Source organism: Trichoderma ghanense, assembly GCF_004382785.1.
Source record: "Trichoderma ghanense strain CCMA-1212 chromosome Unknown scaffold_2, whole genome shotgun sequence".
NCBI classification, from domain to species: Eukaryota; Fungi; Ascomycota; class Sordariomycetes; order Hypocreales; family Hypocreaceae; genus Trichoderma; species Trichoderma ghanense.
Genome location: NW_027395665.1, coordinates 1,129,325 through 1,151,694, shown reverse-complemented (window position 1 = coordinate 1,151,694; position 22,370 = coordinate 1,129,325). Strand labels below are relative to the sequence as shown.

General features: G+C 54.6%; 6 protein-coding genes across 6 annotated transcripts; 3 read left to right on the top strand and 3 right to left on the bottom strand.

The window, feature by feature from the left end:
* Positions 1–3,659: 3,659 nt before the first annotated feature.
* Positions 3,660–7,527, top strand: CCMA1212_002771 (Chromosome segregation protein sudA; the record flags this gene model as incomplete). The annotated part of the gene is made up of 4 exons (XM_073700145.1): positions 3,660–3,744; positions 3,832–6,658; positions 6,729–7,164; positions 7,229–7,527. Exons 1-4 carry the CDS (start codon positions 3,707–3,709, stop codon positions 7,525–7,527), a joined length of 3,600 nt encoding a protein of 1,199 aa, XP_073561049.1. The 5' UTR covers positions 3,660–3,706.
* A 732-nt stretch (positions 7,528–8,259) lies between these two features.
* On the bottom strand, positions 8,260–9,331 carry CCMA1212_002770 (54S ribosomal protein L17; the record flags this gene model as incomplete). The annotated part of the gene is made up of 2 exons (XM_073700144.1): positions 8,260–8,553; positions 8,639–9,331. 2 exons carry the CDS (start codon positions 9,329–9,331, stop codon positions 8,260–8,262), a joined length of 987 nt encoding a protein of 328 aa, XP_073561048.1.
* A 1,448-nt stretch (positions 9,332–10,779) lies between these two features.
* On the bottom strand, positions 10,780–13,896 carry CCMA1212_002769 (uncharacterized protein; the record flags this gene model as incomplete). Its single annotated transcript, XM_073700143.1, has 3 exons — positions 10,780–12,437; positions 12,557–12,851; positions 13,891–13,896. The coding sequence occupies 3 exons, from the start codon at positions 13,894–13,896 to the stop codon at positions 10,780–10,782; spliced, it is 1,959 nt and encodes a 652-aa protein (XP_073561443.1).
* A 2,564-nt stretch (positions 13,897–16,460) lies between these two features.
* CCMA1212_002768 (60S ribosomal protein L43) lies at positions 16,461–17,241 on the bottom strand (the record flags this gene model as incomplete). The annotated part of the gene is made up of 3 exons (XM_073700142.1): positions 16,461–16,524; positions 16,638–16,802; positions 17,110–17,241. Coding segments are annotated over 3 exons (360 nt in total), but the record flags the coding sequence as incomplete, so codon positions are not given.
* A 534-nt stretch (positions 17,242–17,775) lies between these two features.
* On the top strand, positions 17,776–19,306 carry CCMA1212_002767 (Putative trans-acting enoyl reductase; the record flags this gene model as incomplete). The annotated part of the gene is made up of 5 exons (XM_073700141.1): positions 17,776–17,830; positions 17,888–18,031; positions 18,115–18,463; positions 18,522–19,087; positions 19,149–19,306. 5 exons carry the CDS (start codon positions 17,776–17,778, stop codon positions 19,304–19,306), a joined length of 1,272 nt encoding a protein of 423 aa, XP_073561609.1.
* A 970-nt stretch (positions 19,307–20,276) lies between these two features.
* On the top strand, positions 20,277–22,034 carry CCMA1212_002766 (Sad1-interacting factor 2; the record flags this gene model as incomplete). The annotated part of the gene is made up of 3 exons (XM_073700140.1): positions 20,277–21,449; positions 21,512–21,863; positions 21,958–22,034. The coding sequence occupies 3 exons, from the start codon at positions 20,277–20,279 to the stop codon at positions 22,032–22,034; spliced, it is 1,602 nt and encodes a 533-aa protein (XP_073561440.1).
* Between the last annotated feature and the right edge of the window lie 336 nt (positions 22,035–22,370).

Here is a 22,370-nt window from a genome sequence, read left to right as displayed (position 1 = left end):
GGATCCGAGGTCTGCGGAAGGCTGAGATAAGAGTACAGCTGGCTGCCAGTCCAGGTGGTCTGCTCCAAAGGATTCGCAGAGCATCACGCGCACGTGGTGAGTATGCTGTCGCCAGAGATTGTGTGCATCGATGCTGGGAGAGGGAAGAGTGAAGGGAGTGGAAGCAGCGTTCATCAACTGCAGGACCGTGACAGGGCACCAGACTTCATAGAGATGCTGTTGAGGCCCATGCAGCTGGATGCACGCCACAGATGTGTCCGATTATGGTGTGATATGGGAATGAAGCCGGGCTGGAGAGGTGGAATAAGGAACGGGTGTGCATCGAGAGAAAAATGGCAGACGAAGTGCAATGGAAGGCATGCTCATCATGAAAGTTGACGATGATGCATGCATGAAGACGATAAGATAAGACGGGTGCATGTACCGGGTACATCGGGATGTGCTAGGGCGACAGGGATGGTGAAGTGCGGTGGAAATGGCGTAATCAGACCAACAAGGTACCTGATCTCATCAAACCACCAGAGAAGACGGAAGAAAGGTTGATGTACTTGCCTGTGAGTGACAGCGCCGAGGTGCTCAGTGAGAGAGTCTTGACGATGCAGCGAGATGCACCGAAAGGACAGCAGCGCAGCCAAACAGCTTGACGTGGCCGACAAGAGTGACTAGAAGAGCGACGCGATGCGACTGCGATGCGATCGTTGGCAATGTCGCGGCCTCAGCTGGGATGTGCCGAAGCTGGCGTGGGTGCCTGTCAGTTCAGGTACTGCAAGAGCTCAGAGGTGGTGGTTCGTGCGGCTTCCAATGAGCGCATGCGCTGCTCAACTGGATTCGGGGTGGGATCCGCTGGATGTGGCAGAGCTACGCCCAATGACGGCGCGGGAAAGCACAGGCAGAGCGCGGATGGCGGTACCTGGAAAGACGCAGCCGGGGGTGTGAGGCACAAGGTACCTTACCTGCTGGCACCTGGTCTGTACCTCGAGGCGACTCAAGGTAAAATGCAGCGGCCGTGCAATCAAGCAATGACCAAAGGGCAGAGCACCAGGAATGGACGGATCAGTGACGAGTTGACGTGAGTTGATCAGTCAGCGCGTGCAGGGCAAAAGGCAATGTCGGTTGGGATGCCTTTGGTTGTTCACAGCTGGTATCAGCGGTGGTGAGCGGTGGCAGCAGAGCCCGAGCAACGCTGACACGTAGCTGGAGGTAGCAATGCAGCGCTGGCCAGTGGCGCCCGTCTGCCTGCGCTGCGGTTCGGTTTGTGCTCGGGCGAGGGCGCGGGTTTGCTGGATGCGACTATGGTCGGGCAGGGCTGGACGGGGAGAATTGAGTGGAGGGCAGGCCGGGCTTTCTATATGTCTATGCCTGTATTTTTATACACGCTGCGCCGTCCCAGCGACCAACGGCGCCTCGCTTAATGTCCCTAATGCTTCGCTAGCGCGCCCCGAGCGGGGCCCTCGTCCCCCATTTTCCAGAGCTGGAGCCCATCGATCACTGGCTGGATCCAGGCACGAGTCCCGTGTACTTGCGCTTGCTGCTGCATCTATCGTGACGGAACGGTAGAGTGTACCTTTTCCGAGCCGTGAGAGCTGTCACTCGTGAGCTCTTTGCCTTGCAATCCATGTTTTCGAGAATAATAACGCGCTGCATCTTATTTTGTCTGTTTCTCCTGCAACTTGCGCTGTGCAATTAGCCGCGGCTCCTACGGAGCAAACGAGGGCCTGCGTTGCTTGGCCCGTCAAGTCGACAAGTACAGGTACCAATCTGGCTGTGTGGAAGTGCATCTCGAGATGCGGCAGTATGCCGGTTGAAACTGCTGCTGCTGCCCATTGGAGGCCAGAGAAGAACTCGAGTCCAGCCCAGCAGCTTTCAGGCAGCACGCCACGCTTCTTACGCCTTCGAAATCAAACCATCCTGGCAGGGCGCGTCAGAATCTCGATGCAGCCACTGTGCTGCAACGTGCTGATTGTGACGCAGCCACCTGCTATCGACGCATCAGCCGCCACTGTAAGTGACAGTTGCGCTATGGGGACGGCGCACTTCGGTCGACCAGGACGTAGATTTGTCGCCGAGACATGCCTGCAGTTCTTGACAGGCACTGCACATGTAGACAGTGATGATGAGTACTAATTGGTGACGTCCACTATGGCAGCAATCTGTGGAAGCTGGCATGGATGCGACGACGAAGAGGGAGTCTTGCGGTGTTATCGTGAGCGCAGCAAACAGGCCAGATGCTGACCCCGGCAAATGTCGGATCCTTCACCTACCTTACATACTTGCGTCTTCCAAGCTTCCTTTTGTTCCTTCTCCCTTCCATACAAAGTACACGCATAGCTACTACTAACCTAACACTAAAGCTGTGTTGGCTGCGACGCGCTCGGCACGTTAACAGGTCCGCGGGTACGATGAAGAGTCATCGGCTTCCGGCTTCAGGCAACAACCAGGGAGACGGCTCCCAAGTCGTTTGTTTGCCTTCGGCGAGGGCAGCAAGCTAGGCAAAGATTGTTACTGTCCCCCGAGTGTCATGATCCTCCAACGTAGCACAGTATGATAATAATCCTCTCAAACGCGCCGCCCCTGACATGCCATGTCGCAAAATTTTTCTCCGCCTGGCTGGCCGTTCGAGACAAAAGAAATGGCCCGGGTTGGTCGGTGCAGGCCAGATCTGGCTTGTCCAGATCGACCGACCCGTTTGGCCGTAATCTAAAATTGCCGTGAGACGCTATTTGTCCCTGTTGCGCAGCAGTGGTTGGTCCGACACACGCCAGCGATCCCCAGCTTGTTTGACTCGCGGAGACAGTTTTCTGCACTTTGACCCGCCCATGACGATCCGTTATGCACGATTGACCGTCGTGGCCTGTCCCGCGCTTTTGGCGTCGCTTGTGATGGTATCGTGAAGACGACAATGCGGAAATGAAGGAGGGACGGAGCAGCAAGCGGTTGAGCCTTTCGCAGATTGCTACACAGTTTGTTGCCGTGTACTATGTCAGTCGGCGTCAGTATCATCGGATCCGAATGCTATGTACGTGGGTGCCCTGTGCCAGCTGTGGGCTTACAAGGGTAGCTCTCGCACTGCAATGTTGCTTTTCAAGACCACGGCTGTCTTCAGGCTGTTATGTGATGCATCTAGCTGTCATTTTTTTTATTGACCTGCACCCTTCGGGCAGGGACTAGGTATGGAACATGAGACCGAGTTAAAATCTGCCAGGTGAACTATTAAGCTTTGTGACGACGTTGATGATCTCTACATCACCTTGGCCTAGGCATTTAATGGGTGTCTCCCAGCGAACCATGCACCTCCCCAGGACAGAGCCATCTCAATTATAATCTAGCCACAGTCCACCATGCTCCAACATACCATGCCGCTATAAACATCTACTTAGAGAGAGCCAAAAAGCAAAGAAGAGAGGCCCCTCTCAACATTTCCCACGATACATCAACGACTTATAGGGTAGGCACATGCCCGAGCAGACGCTAAAGTACAGGTACCATCGACACCTGATATTTGAGGCGCTAATCTAAGATGGGCTGGTGCAACGCGAACTCCAGCAAGTCTCTGCGTTAAGGTAATCGCGGGCCAGACAAAGACGCGTCGCATCGCATATCAGAACTTGTGCCCTCTGCTTAACTTGCGCAACTTGTGGTAGCAAAGTCCCAGTCTGCAGCTCTCTGGCCTCTCGGATGTCGCGCATCGGCGCCCGCGCTGCCGACCATGTATATCAAGCAAATCATCATCCAGGGCTTCAAAAGGTGCCGCATCGCAACCCCGCCATTGTTTTGAGAGAGAGAGAGAGAGGGAGAGAGAGAGAAGCTTGTGTGCTGACTGTCCGCGAACAGCTACAAGGACCAGACGGTCATTGAGCCCTTCTCCCCCAAGACCAACGTCATCGTCGGCCGCAATGGATCCGGAAAGAGTAACTTCTTCGCGGCGATGCGCTTCGTCCTCAGCGACGCATACACGCAGATGAGCCGTGAAGAGCGCCAGGGTCTCCTCCACGAAGGCTCGGGCTCAGCCGTCATGTCGGCCTATGTCGAGATTATCTTTGACAACAGCGACGACCGATTCCCGACCGGAGGTAAAGAAGTCGTGCTGCGACGCACAATCGGCCTGAAGAAGGACGAGTACTCCGTCGACCGCAAGGTTGTGACCAAGACAGACGTCACAAACCTGCTGGAGGCGGCAGGCTTCTCACGCTCTAACCCGTACTATATCGTTCCCCAGGGCCGTGTCACCGCTTTGACAAACATGAAGGAGTCTGAGCGGCTAAACCTGCTCAAGGAAGTTGCGGGTACGCAAGTCTACGAAGCCCGCCGCGCCGAATCCCTCAAGATCATGACGGAGACGAACAACAAGCGAGAAAAAATCGACGAACTTCTCGAGTATATCAAGGAGAGACTGGCAGAGCTTGAAGAGGAAAAGGAAGAGCTGCGGGGCTTCCAGGAGAAGGACCGAGAGAGGAGATGTCTGGAATACGCATACCACCACCGAGAGCAGACCACGGTTCAGGCGGCCCTCGAAGAAATCGACAATGCCAGGCAAGATGGCTTGGAAAGCACAGACTCGAGCCGCGCGCAGTTCCTAGCGGGCGAAAAGGCAATCTCCAAGATTGACGCCGAAATCCACAAGCTGCAGAGGGAGCTGGAGCTTCTGCAAATTGATCGACGCCAGCAGGAAGAGGATAGACGTGACGGTGCAAAGCTGCTGGCCAAGGTGGAGCTCAAGGTGAAGAACCTGAGGGAGGGACAGTCTGCACTGGAACAAGCCCGAGCGCAACATGCCTCTGAACTCGCCTCCGTGCAGAAAGAAATCAAGGCCAAGGAAAAAGAGCTAGCTCAGCTCCTCCCCGAATACAACCAGGCGAAGAAGCAGGAAGATGAGGCCAGAAGGCAGCTAGATGCTGTCGAGGCGTCGCGATCACGCCTCTTTGCAAAGCAGAGCCGCGGCTCCAGGTTTAAGAACAAGGCCGAGCGCGATGCCTGGCTCAGGCAAGAAATCCAGGAACTCAACCTGACCATTAGCACACAGAAAGCGAACAAGCTGGATGCTGATGAGGAGGTTGCCAGGATCCAGAGCGCAATCGAGCAGGGCGAGAGAGAGATTGCAGAACTGCGCTCGCGGTTGGCCAACTGGAGTGGCGACAGGGGCGAGGTCGTGGACGAAGCCGCTCGGGCACGAGCGACGCTGGACAAGTTGAATGACGAACGGAAGCTGATACGCCGAGAGGACGACAAACTGAACTCTGTCATCTCCAACGCACGGCAGGAGAAAGAGCAGGCTGAGCGAGAATTGGCCCAGGCAGTGGATGGGGCCACTGCCCGCGGTTTGGCCACCATCCGCCGGCTGAAGCAGGAACAGGATATCCCCGGTGCCTACGGAACGCTGGCAGACCTGCTGGATGTCAGCGACGCATATCGGCTGCCCGTCGAGCAGATTGCCGGTGCGAGCCTGTTCCACTATGTCGTGGACAACGCCGACACCGCCACCTATCTCGCGGACACCATGTACAAGCAGCACGGTGGCAGAGTCACGTTCATGCCACTGGCCCAGCTGCGCCCTCGCAAAGTCAACTTTCCAAACTCCAATGATGCAGTCCCCCTTCTGAACAAGATCAGGTACGACGCCAAGTTTGAGAAGGCCTTCCAGCAGGTTTTCGGAAAGGTTGTCGTGTGCCCCAACCTTGCCGTGGCTGCGCAGTATGCCAGGAGTCACGGTGTGGATGGTATCACCGCAGAAGGCGATACTACCAACAAGCGAGGTGCCATGACCGGTGGTTATATCGATCCCCGAAAATCACGCCTGGAAGCAGTACAGGCTGCCAACAAATGGAGGGAGGAGTATGAGCGGCTTACTGAACAGTCCCGCAATATTCGCAGGCAGATTGAGCTCAAAGACCAGGAAATTACCGCTGCAATGTCTGAAGTTCAGAAGCTCGAGCAGAGGCTCCGACAGGCTGAAGACGGCTTCGAGCCGCTCAAGCACGAGCTTCGAAGCAGGTCCGCCCACATCGAAAACGAGAGAAACCGTCTCGAGGCGGCTATCAGGAGGCGAGATGCAGTCGAAAAGAACATGAATGGATTCTTGGAGGAAGTTGCTGCTCACGAGGCCGAATTGGGCACCGAGTTCAAGAAGACGCTGACAGCCGCCGAGGAACGCGAGCTTGAAGCATCAAGCCGTACAGTCCAGGAACTGCAGAAACAGTGGAATGAGCTTAGCAACACCCGCAGAGGCTTGGAAAGACAGAAGCAGCTGCTGGAGATTGACCTGCGGCAGAATCTCCAAATGAAGCTGGACCAGCTCAACAGCCAGGCCTTTGAGAACTCTGCGGTTGGTGGTGCGTCCGGTGGCCTTAAGGAGGCCGAGCGAGAGTTGAAGAAGGCGCAGAAGGCTCTGAAGGCTGTCGAGGCCGACTTGAGCCAGACTGAGGCTCAGATTGACGAGCTCAACTCTCGCCTGGAGCAGCTTGAGTCTGAAAAACTCCACCGGGAACAGACCCAGCTGGAAATCTCTCACAGAATTGAGAAGCAGCAGAAGAGGATGGAGAAGACGCTGCAGCGCAAGGCTCTGTTGACCGCCCAGGCCGCGGAATGTGCGAAGAACATTCGGGAGCTGGGAGTCTTGCCCGAGGAGGCTTTTGACAAGTACGAGAATATGCAGGCCAATACGGTAAGTCGATGCATCACTCTGTCTTTAACCCCCCCCTGAGATGAATGAAAGCCAACTAACTGCTTTCTAGATTGCCTCAAAGCTGAAAAAGGTCAACGAAGCACTGAAAAAGTACAAGCACGTCAACAAAAAGGCCTTTGAGCAGTACAACAACTTCACGACGCAGCAAGAGCAGTTGATGAAGCGCCGGAAAGAGCTGGACGACTCTCAGGGATCCATCGAAGAGCTCGTGGAGCACCTCGACCGGCGGAAGGACGAGGCCATTGAGCGTACCTTCAAGCAGGTGTCCAAGGAGTTTACCACCATTTTCAGCAAGCTCGTGCCGGCCGGTCATGGTCGCCTGGTGATCCAGAGGAAAACGGATCGTCGTCAGGAAGCCGAGGATTCAGACGAAGAGGCCCGAGGCAGCGTTGAGAACTACATTGGTGTTGGCATCAGCGTCTCTTTCAACTCCAAGCATCTCGATGAGCAGCAAAAGATCCAGCAGCTCAGTGGTGGTCAAAAGAGTAAGTCCGCAGTGCATGCTGACCCCCTCAAGTCATTCCTCGATGCTAACTGCGTACTCTCTAGGTTTGTGCGCTCTCTGCCTCATCTTTGCGCTGCAGCAGACCGAAAGCAGCCCCATGGTCATCTTCGACGAGGTCGACGCCAATCTGGACGCGCAGTACCGAACCGCCGTCGCCTCGCTTCTCGAGTCCATCTCCAACGAGGCCGGCACGCAGTTCATTTGCACCACTTTCCGACCCGAGATTGTTCACATCGCAGACAAGTGCTATGGCGTGACGTTCCGCAACAAGACGAGCTCGATCAACTGCGTCAGCACGGAGGATGCTCTCAACTTTGTCGAGGGCCAGGCCAAACCAAACTAAACCGTGGCCGTTTTTTTGCTGCTGGTAACATGAACGGGGCAGTGTCACGACTTGGGCTGAGGCTGAACATAAAGGACTACACCTGAGTGGTATATGACGACTTAAAATCGGAAAGCGGACAGCGGAGTATAAAGGCGTTGGGAAACAAGCGGTCACCCGTGTGCGTTTTTCTTTCTTTTTTCTTTTAAGGAAGGCTGGTTATTGCTGTTACTTTGTATGAACCTTTGTATGCAGGGAACGATGCTGGCTAATTGGGAGACGATTTCTCTGACGAAACCAACGAGAAGTGATCGTGATATGGTAGCTTCCCTTGATGCCAGACTTTGTATAAAGATTGAGGTTGACGCTGGGGATTATATCACAGTGATTTTGGTTGTCATTGCCCGTTTGGCTCGGGATGTTTGATATCCAGTGAATACGACGCAAGGGCCTATGATGATGATAAGAGGAGAGAAATGGCCTTCAACACACAAATGGTAAACGAAAAATATTTCCGTGTCTCCCTGCAACTTCATGTACTTCACATGGTCATCAGATTACAGGCATACAACTAGAAGAAACAAGGCTTGAGTCCCTCATACACACCCAGCAGCGTTGCAAATCCTTGTATAATAACGTAAAATTATACAAATCCCTAATGTTACAAGTCCATCCCATTCATCATCTTTTTTATATATGTATATCATCATCGTACACCCAAAACCCCCCTTCATCTCCCCTCTCCCCACCCGTTTACCGATCGGCCATCATATTCCTCACCCCCTTAAAGTACTCGGGCGCAAGCTCCTTCTCCAGCTCCTCCCGCGTCAGCCACTTAAAGTCCGTGTAACCAAACGGATTGCCCTTGAGGTCCGCCTGGCCGGCCATGATGCGGCCCTTGAGGAAGAAGGTCTTGCGTCCCTTCTTCTGGACCGTTCCGTCGGCGCCGAGGACGGGCTCCTGGACGAGGTGGGCGACGGGGACGCGGCCGACGAGCCAGGTGTTCATGTTGACGCCCGCGGCTTGGTCGAGCACTCTCTTTGCGGCCTATTTTTTCGCAGTTAGCCATAGACTTCCTCGCCAACTACGTCCTCCTATGTCTTGGAAAAGAAGGAGTCGAATCAAAACGTACCTCGTGAAGGTTCTCGTCCTGCAAAACATCAGCCGGAAACCCCCACCCCTCAGCCCCCTTGACAACAAGATAAAGCGTCCTCTCCATCTGCCTATCCAACCTCCTGACATCCCCCTTGCGATCCGCCTCCGAAACCCTCTCCGCAGGCCTCTCGACGGGCACCACGTCCTCGGGCGCAATCACCTCCGCGTCGTCGCTCACCCTCGGCGCCGCGTCCTTGAGCAGGCTCTCGAGCACCGTCTCCCGCGCGCTCAGCGGGTCCCCCACGCGCAGCTCGTCGTCCCACGCGCGCGAGCTCTTGCCGTGGTACGTGCCCAGCTCCTTGGCCACGGTGCCGCCGCGCTCCTGCACCTTGATGCTCCAGTCGAGCTGCGCCGCCGTGTCGGGCTTGAAGTATATGCTCGTGATGAAGGGCGTGTTGAGGCGCTCCTCCAGGCGCTTCTGGTAGAAGAAGAAGGCGTTCTCGAACGGGTGCAGCGTCCGCGTCAGGAGCGGCGGCCGGGTCAGGATCAGGCCGGAGCGGATGTCGTACGGGTACGGCGTCTTGGGGGAGGTGGCCGTCGCCGGCGGAGGAGACGTGCTGGCGACGGCGGAGGCTTCCGTCGTGGCGGCGGTGGCAGAGTAGAAGCGGGCTGCTGCTGCTGCGCTGTATGTGGTTGCGCATCTGGAGCACAGCGTGGATGCTGTTTGCATTGCGGCTCTTGGGTCAGTTTTCTTTGTCCCTCTCGTTGTGAGATTGCAACGCCCTGCCAAACCAATTGGCGGCCGTAGACGCTCTGCAAGAGATTGCTCACATGATAGGATGCCGCGAACGGCTCTGCTGCCTCTACTTGAGGCTGCCATCATGGCGGATTTCTGCGCTGGGGGCTGCTTCTTTGTATAACAAGAGCCAAACCACCAAGAAGCCTTTTGTCCGTGATGTCCTGCGCCTCGAACTTTTTTGGTGGCCTGGTTCTTTGCCATCCAGCGGTACGTACCTCAACCCCACCAACCCGGTAACCAACGCACCTTCTGCGACTTACATAATCAAACAACCTCAGTTGTTGAATGCAGCTGCATCTTCTGTCTGTCCTTACCTTAGGTAAGCGTAAAAGCTCTGCCATGGTGCTGGTCAACCCGCTGCCTCAGGCCACAACTCGCCCTCCCAAACAGAGAATTCCCACCTCTTTTTCTCGTTTCCGTTCCTCTTCTCTTTCTTTTCCTCTTTTCTCTTCTCTCCAAGGCACCATTTCCTTATCGTCAAGACTCGCTGTTCCACCTCCACAGCGTCCTGATCATTATTTCGTGTGCCGAGAGAGAGTATTGCAGTCTTTTTCGCTAGCGGCACCTTCTTCAATCTTTCCCACTGGGTTCTGTTAGATAGATACTGCTTACATCCCGTCCCTGTTGCGATTTCTGACTCGAGATCCTCGTCGGGTGGTTTTTTTACCACCCCCCATTTTTCGTGCCTTGCCTGTCCCCGTTTCTCCTGCGATTTTTTGGTGTTTTCAATCACGCCTTTGTACCAACAATCCATGATTCTTTTCCTCGCCTCCTTTCCATGCCCTTTTTCTTTTTCTTTTTGTTTTTTCCCCTCTCCCCTGTCGCCATAATCCGTGATAGTGAAACGAATAAAAAGAACAAATATCAAGCTTTACGAGTCTACCCAGAACCACGATTGTGTCCGTCGGTCGAGCGCACAGAAGATGGTATCGGATCTCATGAGAAGTCTTACCGGCTCGTCTTTCCCTGTGAAAAATTGCCGGTAAGCTCCTCTTTGTCAGACCTGTTGGCTAAGATTTCTTAATCAGGTGCACAACCTCTGGTCACGAACGCTGCATTCGAAGATCGAAGCTATTCGAACTGTTCTTCCAGCTGCCTAGTTCTAAAGCCCTAGAATCCGCCCACAGAAAGGGGAGACATGTATGACCAGTACGATACATATTCAAAGCACGAATCGCAAGGCGCTGTAGCATGGGCGACAGGCGCCATCAGTATGACAAGAACTGCAAAACAAAATACCCGACTCCTATTACACCTCGGTGTCCCTAACTAAAATGCAACTTGCCCGTCAATGAGGCTGGGGGTATCAAACCATGATATGGACCGTCGACAAAAGCCTTGAAACGCCAAACCAAATGCTTATCGCTGTGCACCCGTGATCAGGCTTGGAGTTCGGAGATTGCTCGGGCCACCTCCTGGGTGACCCTCTTCTCCCAGGTTTGTCGTCGAGATTCGTCATCGAGTGAGGACGCGTCCTTCACTTCGTCGTAAAGCTTTCGTGAGATATCACGGTTGATTGTCGCATATTGTTCTACCGTCAACTTCTGGGCCCGCCAGTGCGGTCTCAGGGCGTTGCGGACAATGTCATTGACGCTCTTCTTTTCCTCCGTCGTCATTGTGTGTCGCATCGAGCTCTCATCGCCCCCGCGCGTCGGACTGGACTCTGGCGACATCTCGTGGGCGCGCCGAGGCCGAGGCTGGCGAAGCTCAAGGGGCCGACTCTCGAGTCTGTTCTCGGGTCGGCCGCCGTTTCGAGGCTCCGGCTTGACGGGAGGCGATTCCGAGTCGCTGTGGTCGCTGCTGCTAAAGCGGGTGGGCGAGTAATAAATACGCGGGTAGACTGGTTCGATGTGCGTGCTGAGAGACAGGGTTGGAGATGATGGGCGCCCATTGAGATTGGGCAACGGAGGTGGTGTGATGGAAAGAGCCCGGGGGCTGCCGAAGGCGGAGGGTGATGGGGAGAGAGCTGGCGATGATGCCTCGTGGAAAGGGCGCCAACCAGAGGCCACGCCGGATGCCTCATCTTCGGAGTGAATATTCGGCTCCAGCTCTTTGAGCAGGGAAGACACGACCAGGGTCGGCTCACTGTCATCTCGGCTTGCGCTGCTGACATTGTTGCTTCTCGAGGAAGTTCCGTTTGGCAGTCTTGCCGAGGACGGACCGGCGGCTGTTGGGAGTGCAGTCGCTGCGGAGCCTTCGCCGTGCGTGGGGAGTCGTCGGGTTCGAGGACGCTTGAGCTTTCTCTCGGGTTCTTGCGCGGGTTGCTCAATAGGCGACGCCGTCGCAGACCGAGCCTTTCTCTTGCGAGTGCGGGGGCTGGAAGCCTCGGCCTCCCGAGCTCGGTCCAACGCTCCCCAGGCGCGCCTCTCGTCCCGCGTCTCCTCGACGGGTGGTGGCGGGGGGTGAAGGCGTTCGCTGATCTGCGGCGGTATGTTGCTTGCGAAGGAATCCTGCACGCCAAGCCGCTGTGCAATACTGATGCGCTGTTGCCAACGCTGCAGCTCGCGTCGATCCAGCTGCTGGAACCTGCGAAAGCGCTCGAGATCCTCGTCTTCGTCGTCATGGTTATCGAGGTCGAGCTCGCTCATCTCGTAGAAGCGACCAGAAAACTGGCCCCAGGCGCCCTGCCACTCAATATTGCGCGCTTGGCGGCGTGCCCGCCTGAGACGAGCACGAGTGCGGACGTGATAACCTCGATGAGCTCGAGTGGTTGGACGACGAGCTGCTGCTGTTGTTGGGCCTGTCTCTGAGGCAGCTCCCGACTCTGGCTGCTCTTCAGTCGGCTGGTTCAGATGGGCACATTCCATGCAAAACCAATCACCCTCGGGGATGTAATCGAGGCCGATGCAGTGCGTGTGGTAGGCTGCATCGCAGCCATCGCAAAGCAAGAGGATGTCCTCTCGCTCTGCCGAGTTGCAGATGGGGCATGGGTTTGATTCTTCTTCGTCTTCTTCCGGGTTCTCTCCAAGCCACTGCTGCACATCGAACTCGGCAACCTGCTTTTTGTCCTCGACTTCGTAGGTGGAAATGGCGATGCCTGTAGATTTCCCAGCTAGATTAGCAACTGCATCGCTGTGATTTGCAGACACTCCCGCGTTGTGTTGACGGGTCGGCAGATAAACAGAGGGGGTTGCGAGAGCTATAGTAGGTACTTACCGTCTACGCCGTTGTAGACCCGGACGGTGTGAAAGGGATTGCGGCAAATGGGGCAGGTGTTGGTCTTTTGGGCCCAGGACCGGATGCAGGCATCGTGGATGATGTGATCGCAGCCATCGAGAGCGGCCACGATGTCGAGATAGCTGGACTCGCCCTCAACGGCCTCGGCAATGGAAGCTGCAGCGGTGTCGACGGCGCCGTCAGTCGAGGCCGCGGGGCGCGGCAGCGGATCCAAACATATGATGCACTGGTCAGGCTCAGACATGATGCCGGTCGTGGTGATGGCCGCCAGGAACTGATGGAAACATGTAAAAAGACAACAAAGTCAACGATGCCCGGTGGAGCAGAAAAGATTCAAGAGGTCTTGAAAAGAGACGTGGGAAAAGACGAGTGTGTGGCGTGTGCCGCAGCGAGAGAAACTGGGTTTTTGGTATGAAGGCTAATATGACGGATGCTGTTAGTGGTTGAGGTGGGCGAGCTGGTTGCACGGGTAAGAAGAGTTGGGGAAAGAGAGGGAAAGAAAGATGGCGGCGCGCAAAGCGAGGCAGAAGGCGAGTGAGGCGAGGTACGTACAGTAAACAGTAGCCGGAGAATAGCCTGTGAGGGCCGATAGCAAACGGCCGTGAACCTTGCTGGCTTTTCTCTTTTTCTTTTCTTCCTCTGCTGCAAAGGCGAACTTTTTTTTTTCTGCAAAGCCGCTGTCGAGTGACGAGACAAGACACCAGAGGATTCGGATGGCAAAGAGGGAGAGTTCAGCTAAGAGACAGCCTGGAAAAGGCGGGCTCTGGCAAACTGGAGGCTACCTTAGCGCAGGCCTGGCCTGTTAGGGGTCTGGGGCGGGGCCACTCGGCGAGTCACAGCGCCACGCCTGTCAATTGAACCGCTGTTGGACGCTGGGAAGAGGTGGCGGAAGATGGAAGATACCTCGCACACGCAGAGAGAGAGGGAGAGAGAAAGAGGGATGAGGTGCGGGGGATGCTCTAGGCGTCAGAGCGGGTGAGCGAGAGTGAGTAGGTAGGAAGTATGTGAGTGAGCCGGGTCGGGGCAACTCAGTGCGCTATATCGTGGGCTGTGTGTATTGGGAGGTACTGGAGCGTTGGAGAAGTTGGAGAAGAGGGTGGTAGGATCATCAAGTCGAGTAGCAATGCGTAAGAGCCCTGGCTACCACTTGACGAGGCAGGGAGAAGGGAATCTGTTGGAGTGTCTTGGAGTGGCTTTGATCACGTCTTGTTCTTCTTTTTTTTCTGCCGCGTCCTACCGCAGACTTGAAGATTTCCGCGAGTGAACCTTAAGAGGTACCGGCAGGTACTTGAGCACTAACTCATCTCAGGTACTGTCATGGGCCGTCTGTTGAGTGGGAGTGCTACGACGCCATGCAGTAAGAGAGGCTCTGAGGTGTGGTGGACGTCACACCTCGTATCAGCGGCACCGAGGTGATCTAACGGGCTCGATCCAGGTAACTACTTTGGGTGTCTCGAGTGCCTGAAAGTCCACAAAGGGGCGATATTGAACCTTTATTTGGGATGCAATGGTAGGACTCGGTGTTTGCAAAGGACAAGAGTTGGGACGACGAGTTCCCAAGACGTTGTTTGGCGGCCATGGCGTTGCAAGTACACTTGTTAGGCGAGAACTCTCCCTAGCAGCCTGCAGCGGAAACGAGAACCCATTGTGCGCGATATGAGGTACTCTGGAAGTACTTCTCTCGACGAGGAGACACGGATGGTACAAGACGTACGGCTGGTTCCAGTTACAGTGCCCCGAATGTTCGCCATCAGCTTCAACCCGCACATTCCTGCGCTCCTTGCAGCGGCAGCAGTTCCACTTCATTGGAGGAATAGTAATATCTTACATTGGCATAGTAGTCATCTCAGTGACCACCAAGGAGATCTATACCTATCTTACGAAGACCTGGACAGCGTTTTTACCTAGGTACCGTGTATGGATACTCGAAACGGTGTTGAGGCAGAAAATGGCTGAACAAGGACACCCTGAGATAGGTACCTTAGGTACCTTCGACGTATACACTACTACCTTACCTACGGCGATGATGCCTGCGAAAACGGGCTCGTCAAGTCTCACGTGCCGCGACCTCGCGGGTGACGGAACGAGACGGCGCAATTGGTCCATGAGGGAGCGGCCACAAGGTGCTTCTGCAAGTTGGGGGCAACTGTGGCTGCTGCTGCTGCTTTGTAGCTCGCCGGATGCCGTAAATCTGCACGGCGGAATGCATGATTGACGAGCGTGATGCCGGGGTGTTGGCTTCGTGCTACCCGTACCTGGGTAGTAGCTTTTGAAGTGCAAGTGGTCATTCAGGTAGGGCGGCGTGTGGAGAGAGAGAGCCCATACAAGGTGCTACGCGGATGGAACATTGCATATTTCGTCCGGAGTGCAAAAGTTGAGAGGGAACAGAAGAGAGGGAGGTGAAAGAGAAGGAGACTGTCCTGGAGCACGGGAATGCGTGTGGACAGGACCACCAAGGTGTTTCTTGTGAGCGAGGAATCGAATTCAGTCAGGGGCGGGGAGGGGAGAGCTGAAAGGGCCAAGCGGGGTGTCAAGAGGGGGGGATTTGGATAAACGTTGAGACCGTCTGGCTCTTCCTGATGCTTCTCTCTCGGTGTTACGTCTGTCCATTTGATAATAGGGACAAGAGAGCCACCCCCATATCGTGGGTTTCTGTGGTAGGTGGAAGCCAGCCATAAGACGAGATGGCTGACAAAGTTACTACTTCCAAAGATATACCAGCATCATCAAGCGGGAACATCACTGATGGAGTAATAGAAGAAGAGCAGAAAGCAGTGGGAGAGACACTTTACGCGTGCCCCGTCCGCGCATGCAAGGAACCAAAGCTGCATTCGTCACTTGACGGGTCAGGCTGGACTGGCCTAGACTACCTCACCCCCCTGGATTCTCTGTTGGGAGGGTGTAATATCACAGCCACCTCAGATAATTTCCAAACACACGATCCTGTGCCTTTAAAAATCACGATTACTGATACCTTCGTCGGCACAGAGTGGTGAAGCATTCAAGACAGCCAAGCAGGCAAGAAGATCCGATCCGAGCAAAGGAAGCATAGCTGTGGACCTCCCGTAATCATTGGTTGCAGGCCAGGTATGAAAACACTTGCATTGGACCGAGAGGAGCTGTGCCGCTTCTTGTCCCGAAACCCCACTCATCCTGTTCGCTCTCGGCTTCGTCATTGATCCCATGAGCTGTGATTTGCGAATGGATGCGAGCGAGGCAGAGCACCGTGTCAGTAACGATATTCAAGGTCATTCACACCATGGTACCGTTACCTTCAGTGACCGGCCCTCGGGGCACGGCTACAGGATCGTGGGTCGTGCGAGAAGAGGAGCGGTCTTTTGGTTCTGGCACGATTACCTCACCGAAGATGGAGTCTCACGCTGGAAAAGTTCACGTGTCGTGACCAAGTGACCAAGTACACGCCGCTCGTTTTACGGGCACCGTCATGCTGCAGACTGCACCACCAACCAGTAACCCAGGATGCTTCCATGGTCGCACTGGAAAGCAATGCATGAATGGCACTGCAGAGAGGATCCTCGTGATCCAAGGTAGCGCTGCCTAATGGATCGCCCATTGCTTCTCGATCTGCGACAAATGGCCCGTTTAGGTCCGGCTCATGCAATTCGACCGACTCACTTCCTTCACTTGCTTCACAAAGTGCTCGGGTCGATAATGGCACCAGATCAATCTCGGTTCGGGTGTCCGGAGATAATGCAGTTTCCCTTTTTTGTTTCATTGCCTATCGACCGGTGTCTATGACCAAAGATCGAGCGTCGACGTTCATTTTTCGTCAACTCGTAGTGTATGCACGCAAACAATGTCCCCCATACACCAGACCGAGAAAGCAAAGCCGAATCCTTCACCGTTTTACCATGAAAACACCTTAAACCTCAGCAATCTCCCTCAATCGTCGCAGAGTTGATCGCATGGCAGCGGCAGCGGGTGTGCTGTTGAGACAAAGACTAGGTCAGTAAAAGATCGCTTCGCGGGGCCCCGGGCTTGCTCGTGAAGTTGTTCGAGAGAGCGCTCCGTGGGGTTTCTTTTTGTGTGGGCGACGTACGCAACAGTGTAGGCACCGCCAGCAATGGTTCGGCTGCAGGCACGGCAGTTCCAGATACCAACAGACTTTCTTCGGACGGTGGTCTTTCCGCAGAAGGTGCAGGTGTACTTGGCGTGCTGTGTGACTTCCATCTTCTTCACCTGCTTTCGCAGGGAGGCACCGTAACTATATCCATCGTGTTAGTTGCCAGTCCATCCTGAGTTTGCCATCCGTTTCGTGATGTTCGAGTCCCGAGTATGTCGCATTGTGAGTTGCCATGGACGCTGCCACTGGCGGTTCTTTCTCTTGATCGAAGAAGCTGTGGAGATGCAATTGAAGACTCGTTCGTCGGGCTCGGGATCGGTATATCGAGATGGGCTTGGAGACGGATGTGCTTCTGGCAAGACTCACCGGGTACCATATTTACCGCTGCAGACAAAGTTAGCAAATGTTGATTTCGTTCATCTATTCCTTCGTGAGAGAGTATACGTACGTCACGCCGACCTTCTTGGTGCGCTTGGTCATCTTGACGGATTTGTGGTAGGGATGGGGATGTTTGGATGCTTGACTTCGGTTGGAGGCTGCTCTCGCGAAAATGTGCTGGAAAGCTGGAGTTGTGATTTTCCTTAGGGCACGCACGTGAGCGATGGGCCAAGCGAAGCCCCACCACTGGTTTCTTCCAGAGTGCTCTTATCGATAAATTTCGATGTCTGTCACGTGACTTATTATCTTTGCAAAGTACTCTCGTACCATTCCCGCTAGCCGTCCGCAACCACTCTGGGCGTTTGGATTGGGTGATGGAAGCGGGCAATTGGCCATGAGCGAATGGTTTCATCAGCCTTTTGACGACCACATGCAAGCGGTTTGGCGGCTGCATTCGAAATTGTAGCATCATTGTGTTGTACAGTAGAGTCACCCAGCCTACTCTGACTATGGCTTTACTGCTAGGGACTTTTTACAGCGTACTGTAGTTGTGAGACGGAAGCCTCGTGAACACGCCCATTTCCCTGCATCTACATCGCTTCTTTGGCCTTGATGGAAGCCTCCCTCCTCATTGTGTGATTCAACCTACTGGGCGTGCCACCTAAGCGTTGCAAGAGCTTCATACCTACCTCTTATAGTTCCGACCTAGACTTGCGACGCCACCTTTGCCGTCACAATGCCGTTCAAGGAGCACAATCGCCAGTATGACTTGGTCGTCTTCGGAGCCACCGGTATGTGATCATGCACTGGGGGAATGTGATGCATGGCGATGCTCATGCGCAGCGTAGGTTACACCGGCCGCTTGGCAGCTGAGTACATCACCGCCAACTTCCCGGTCAATGTGAAGTGGGCAATTGCAGGCCGTTCCGAGTCGAAGCTCCAGGCAGTCGCTGAAGACTGCAAGAAGCTGAACCCGGACAGAAACCCGCCAGGTGTGTCTACAGCCATTGCCTCCAGCCTGCTCGTTATACTATAGCTTTTCGTCCACGAATGGTAGTGATGACACGATAAACAGCGATCGAGACGGCGGGTGTGGACAATTATGAGCAAATGAGCGCGCTGGCTAAAAAGACGTTCGTCTTGATAACAACCGTCGGCCCGTATAGCGCTCATGGAGAGCATGCTGTAAAGGCATGCGTCGAAGCCGGTACACACTACTTTGACATCACTGGCGAGAGTCCCTGGACGTATAAGATGATCAAGAAGTATGAAAAGGCTGCCAAAGAGAGCGGTGCCATTCTGGTTCCCCAAATGGGCTTGGAGTCTGCTCCGGCGGATCTCTGCACTTGGGCTTTGGCCAACACGCTTCGAAAGCAGATGAATGTCAAGACGAGGGACGTCACCATCTCCATCCACAACATGCGGTTCGTCGAACTTTCTCTCTCCCCCCTCCTGACGTACATACTAAATGCTTCGAAATAGAGCGGCGCCGTCTGGAGGCACTATTTCCAGTCTCCTCACTCTGTTCGACCACTTCAGCGTGAGTGAGCTGGCGGAGGCCGGAAAGCCCTTTGCTCACTCTCCTGTACCTCACCCGAACGAGCCAAAAAGACCCCGCGCTTCCATCTGGCAAAAGGCGTTTGGCGTTCACCATGTGCCTAATCTGGGAACCGTCACTACCGCCTTTACCAATCCCGCCGACCAGGCAGCGGTAGAACGCTCATGGGGACTCTTGTCGCAAATCCCCAGCCGGAGGGAGGAGTTCTATGGACCGAACTTTTACTGGGCAGAATGCCACAGGGCTCGCAATTGGTTCCATGGCGTAATCATCCATCTGGTAATCGTCATTGGCGTGTTGCTGGTTGCCACGGGGCCGCCTGTCAGGGCTGTTCTTCGAAGAATCGTTCCAGAACCAGGCACAGGGCCCTCTAGGGACGAGATGGAGAAGGAAGAAGTCGAGTGGCGTGGCATAGCGAATCCTGATACGGAGACGCCAACTGATAAGCAAGCCTTTTGTCGAGCTTGGTACTACGGAAGCATGTATGCTCGTAAGTGAAACATATCGATCCGTCTGTTGTCGAGTGGTGGATCTCCTGACGATGTCTACAGTAACGGCCATGTTTTGCTGCGAGGGTGCTCGAACAGTGTTGGAAGACGACCTTGGGCTAGACGGAGGCTTCTATACGCCCTGTTGCCTTGGGCAAGGCCTGATTGACCGGGCTCATGACGGCGGGTTCAAGATGGAGACGCGAATCCAGGACAAATGAGCATTAGCCGTCATGCGTATATAGGTACTGAGATTGTCTGACAGAAAGGTACCAAGCCAGCAAGAGTCCAATTCTTCTATGAATGCCTTGGGAGTATCTGTATAATGCGGTAGTGAGTGTTTGGGAAACTTTTCTTGCTTGTCATACGAAGCTCAATGCGATTCATGAGGGGATAGTGAAGTATGTGCCAGTAGTAGTGTTGAAGTTGCAAGCACGCTTTGGCGTATGTTCACTGTTGATAGAAGAACTGACCAAGTTGGTATATGAATGACCACCACAGCATGAAACTACAATATACCGCATCTATCCCCCCCTAGCAAATCCAATGCTGCATTTGCGAATGAATGAATTGTTCTTGATTGCGTCTCATTTGCAAAAGAGAAGGGGTACCTCAGCTTTCCACGTGCTGCTGCAGTCCCGCCATGTACCCGTTTGCTTCATGTTTCCGGCTCGGATCCTGCACGAAGCTCTAGTGGGGCGCTCTGCTTAGTGTCACAGCAGAATGTCAAGTGCTCCAGTTTCTGCCAATCAGCGTGTTGCAGAAGCTTTCAAACCTGCTACTGCTTCTGATTACATAACCCAGACGCTCACGGCCCCATTCCCAAGTGGGCCTAGACCGCTTCTCGCCCGAACCGGCCAGGGAAAATTGGACTGAACTCCGTCATCGAACAGCAATTGCTGGGCAATCTGCGGTCTCTTCTGGCGGCTTTGCACAGACTTCATCACGGCGCCTGTCCGGCTCTCCCTTGCTCCCCGGCTCAATCGCTCTCAATGCCGTCTCTCTTTTCGATGCCCAAGCGATAATATCCCCCTGATTAGCAGCCTGTCACTTTTCTTATCCTTGTTCGATACCCGTCTCGCTGATAGAACGCCATCCTCCGGTGGGACTGCTTACACCAAACTGCAGCCCTTACTTTGGCTCCAACTCCCCAACTCCAAAGCTCCCAATTCCTAGCCACTGCCATACAAAATGGATGATACATCCGACTCTGTTGACCATAGCGCTGGAGAGACGACTCCCCTGCTACCCTCGTCCGACGCCTCTCGACCGAAGCCTGCACGGACCGTGACCTTCAGCGCGAACCCCGTCAGCCGAACCATCGAGCCCGAGCCTCAACGGATACCAAGAGGCCATGCCTCCCATAACGGAAACCAACACGCCGGTGGAAGCGCTCCCGTCGGCCCGCCGATGCTGGCGGCCTTGAACAGCAAGCTTCGCAGGCGGAACAGTCAGGGGTTTGTGCCCGTTGCGTCGGCACAGGGGCTACCCAAGATTGGCCCGCAGAGAAGCACCAAGAAGACGGAGAAGCTCAAGCTGCTGCCGAACCCAGACCTCGTCGACGAGGGAGAGGACGAAGAAAGCGGAAGGGATGTCTATGCCCAGTATACCCGGATCAAGGACCCGACGGCGCGAAGAGATGCTGCAAGGCTTGGAAAGGCAGACCGAGACCGACTGCCGCGCGTCACCGCCTACTGTACCGCAAATCGCTACGAGATGGACGGGCTCATGAGGTTCCTCAAGGGGAGAGGCAAGACCCGCGGCGCGAACCCTAAGCTCATCGACGAGTGCATCTACACGCCCTACATGTACGGCAAAAGCCACCGACACCATGAGGTGACCGAGCGTAGTCATGACGCTATAGAGCATAACCTTGGCCGGCGGCACTCTACGGGGAGCGAACCAGTGGACGGCGAGGCCGAGCGAGATCACTTCGGCTCGCTGCATCACGATAACCGAGACTCTGGCTATGGGGAGGGCCTCATGATTGATGAAGCTCGAGAGAACGCTGGCGAACTCCCTAGCGAAGAGCTGTTAGGCCCCTCAATGCCCGAACACACATCCATGAAGGACTCTGTACCGGATTTTGACATCGAGATCCACACGCCCGAAGTCTTTCTCTTCGACTACGGCGTGGTGGTAATCTGGGGCATGACAGAAGCGCAAGAGGCCAAGTTCTTGAAAGACATTGCCAAGTTTGAACTGGAGAAGCTGGCGCCTGACGATGTCGAGACGGAGCAGTTCAACTTTTACTATACAAGGGAATACCAGGCGCGGATCTACAACGACTTTATCACGCTAAGAGACAAGAACAACTACATGACCAAACTCGCCATCTCCCATGCTCTGGCACAGAGCGTCAAGGTATGATGGACTTGTAGACAGATACTGAGGTCAGATGTGCGGTCAACTAACGCGAATCGCAGACATCTCTCTTCGAGGAGCTCATCGCTTCCACCATCGACACCTGCAAGGACATTCCGACCCAGATCGCCTTGACGGGCAAAATCGCCCTGAGCCGGAAACAGATAAATATGCAAATCGGAGAGCTCTTCATCCTGAGAATCAACATCCACCTCAACGGCTCCGTGCTGGATACCCCCGAGCTCTTCTGGGTGGAGCCCCAGCTGGAGCCCCTTTACCAAGCCGCCAGGAGCTATCTCGAGATGGACCAACGAGTTGGCCTCGTCACGGAGCGGTTGGACGTTATTGCTGATTTGCTGGCGGTACTGAAGGATCAGCTGACGCATGGCCATGGCGAAATGCTTGAATGGATTGGTATGTCAATGCCCTCGGCTCCTGGTTTTGCCCATGCTTTCCGTCTCTCTTCTTCTTCTATCTGCGGGTTACCGGATGCTGACTACTTCTTTAGTGATCATTCTGATTGCCATGGAGATTTTGGTGGCCGCGATCAATATTGTCGTCGACTTGTACGCAGGGGAAGTCTGAACGGAGTATTCAGCAGAGGATCAAGGTTTATTCGGAACAAAGGGGGTTCATGAATTTGCGTAAAGGAGAACTGGAGTTTCCTTTCTTCTTTCCTCGGGTATCATCTCTAATTGTCGAAGCGAATGGGATCACGGACGTGAACGGCGTCAATGGCGTCAATGGCTGGGAAGAGCCAAAGTCTGATATAGCTACATTCTTACAATTCAAATCGAAGCGAGATATTGTAATATCATGGATATTATTGAGGCATTATCTTTCAATGTCCGGGAAGGGGGCACATCGCGAGAAGTTGAGAAGGTGAAAAGGTAAGAAGAGGAACCTCACGGAAAAAGTCTA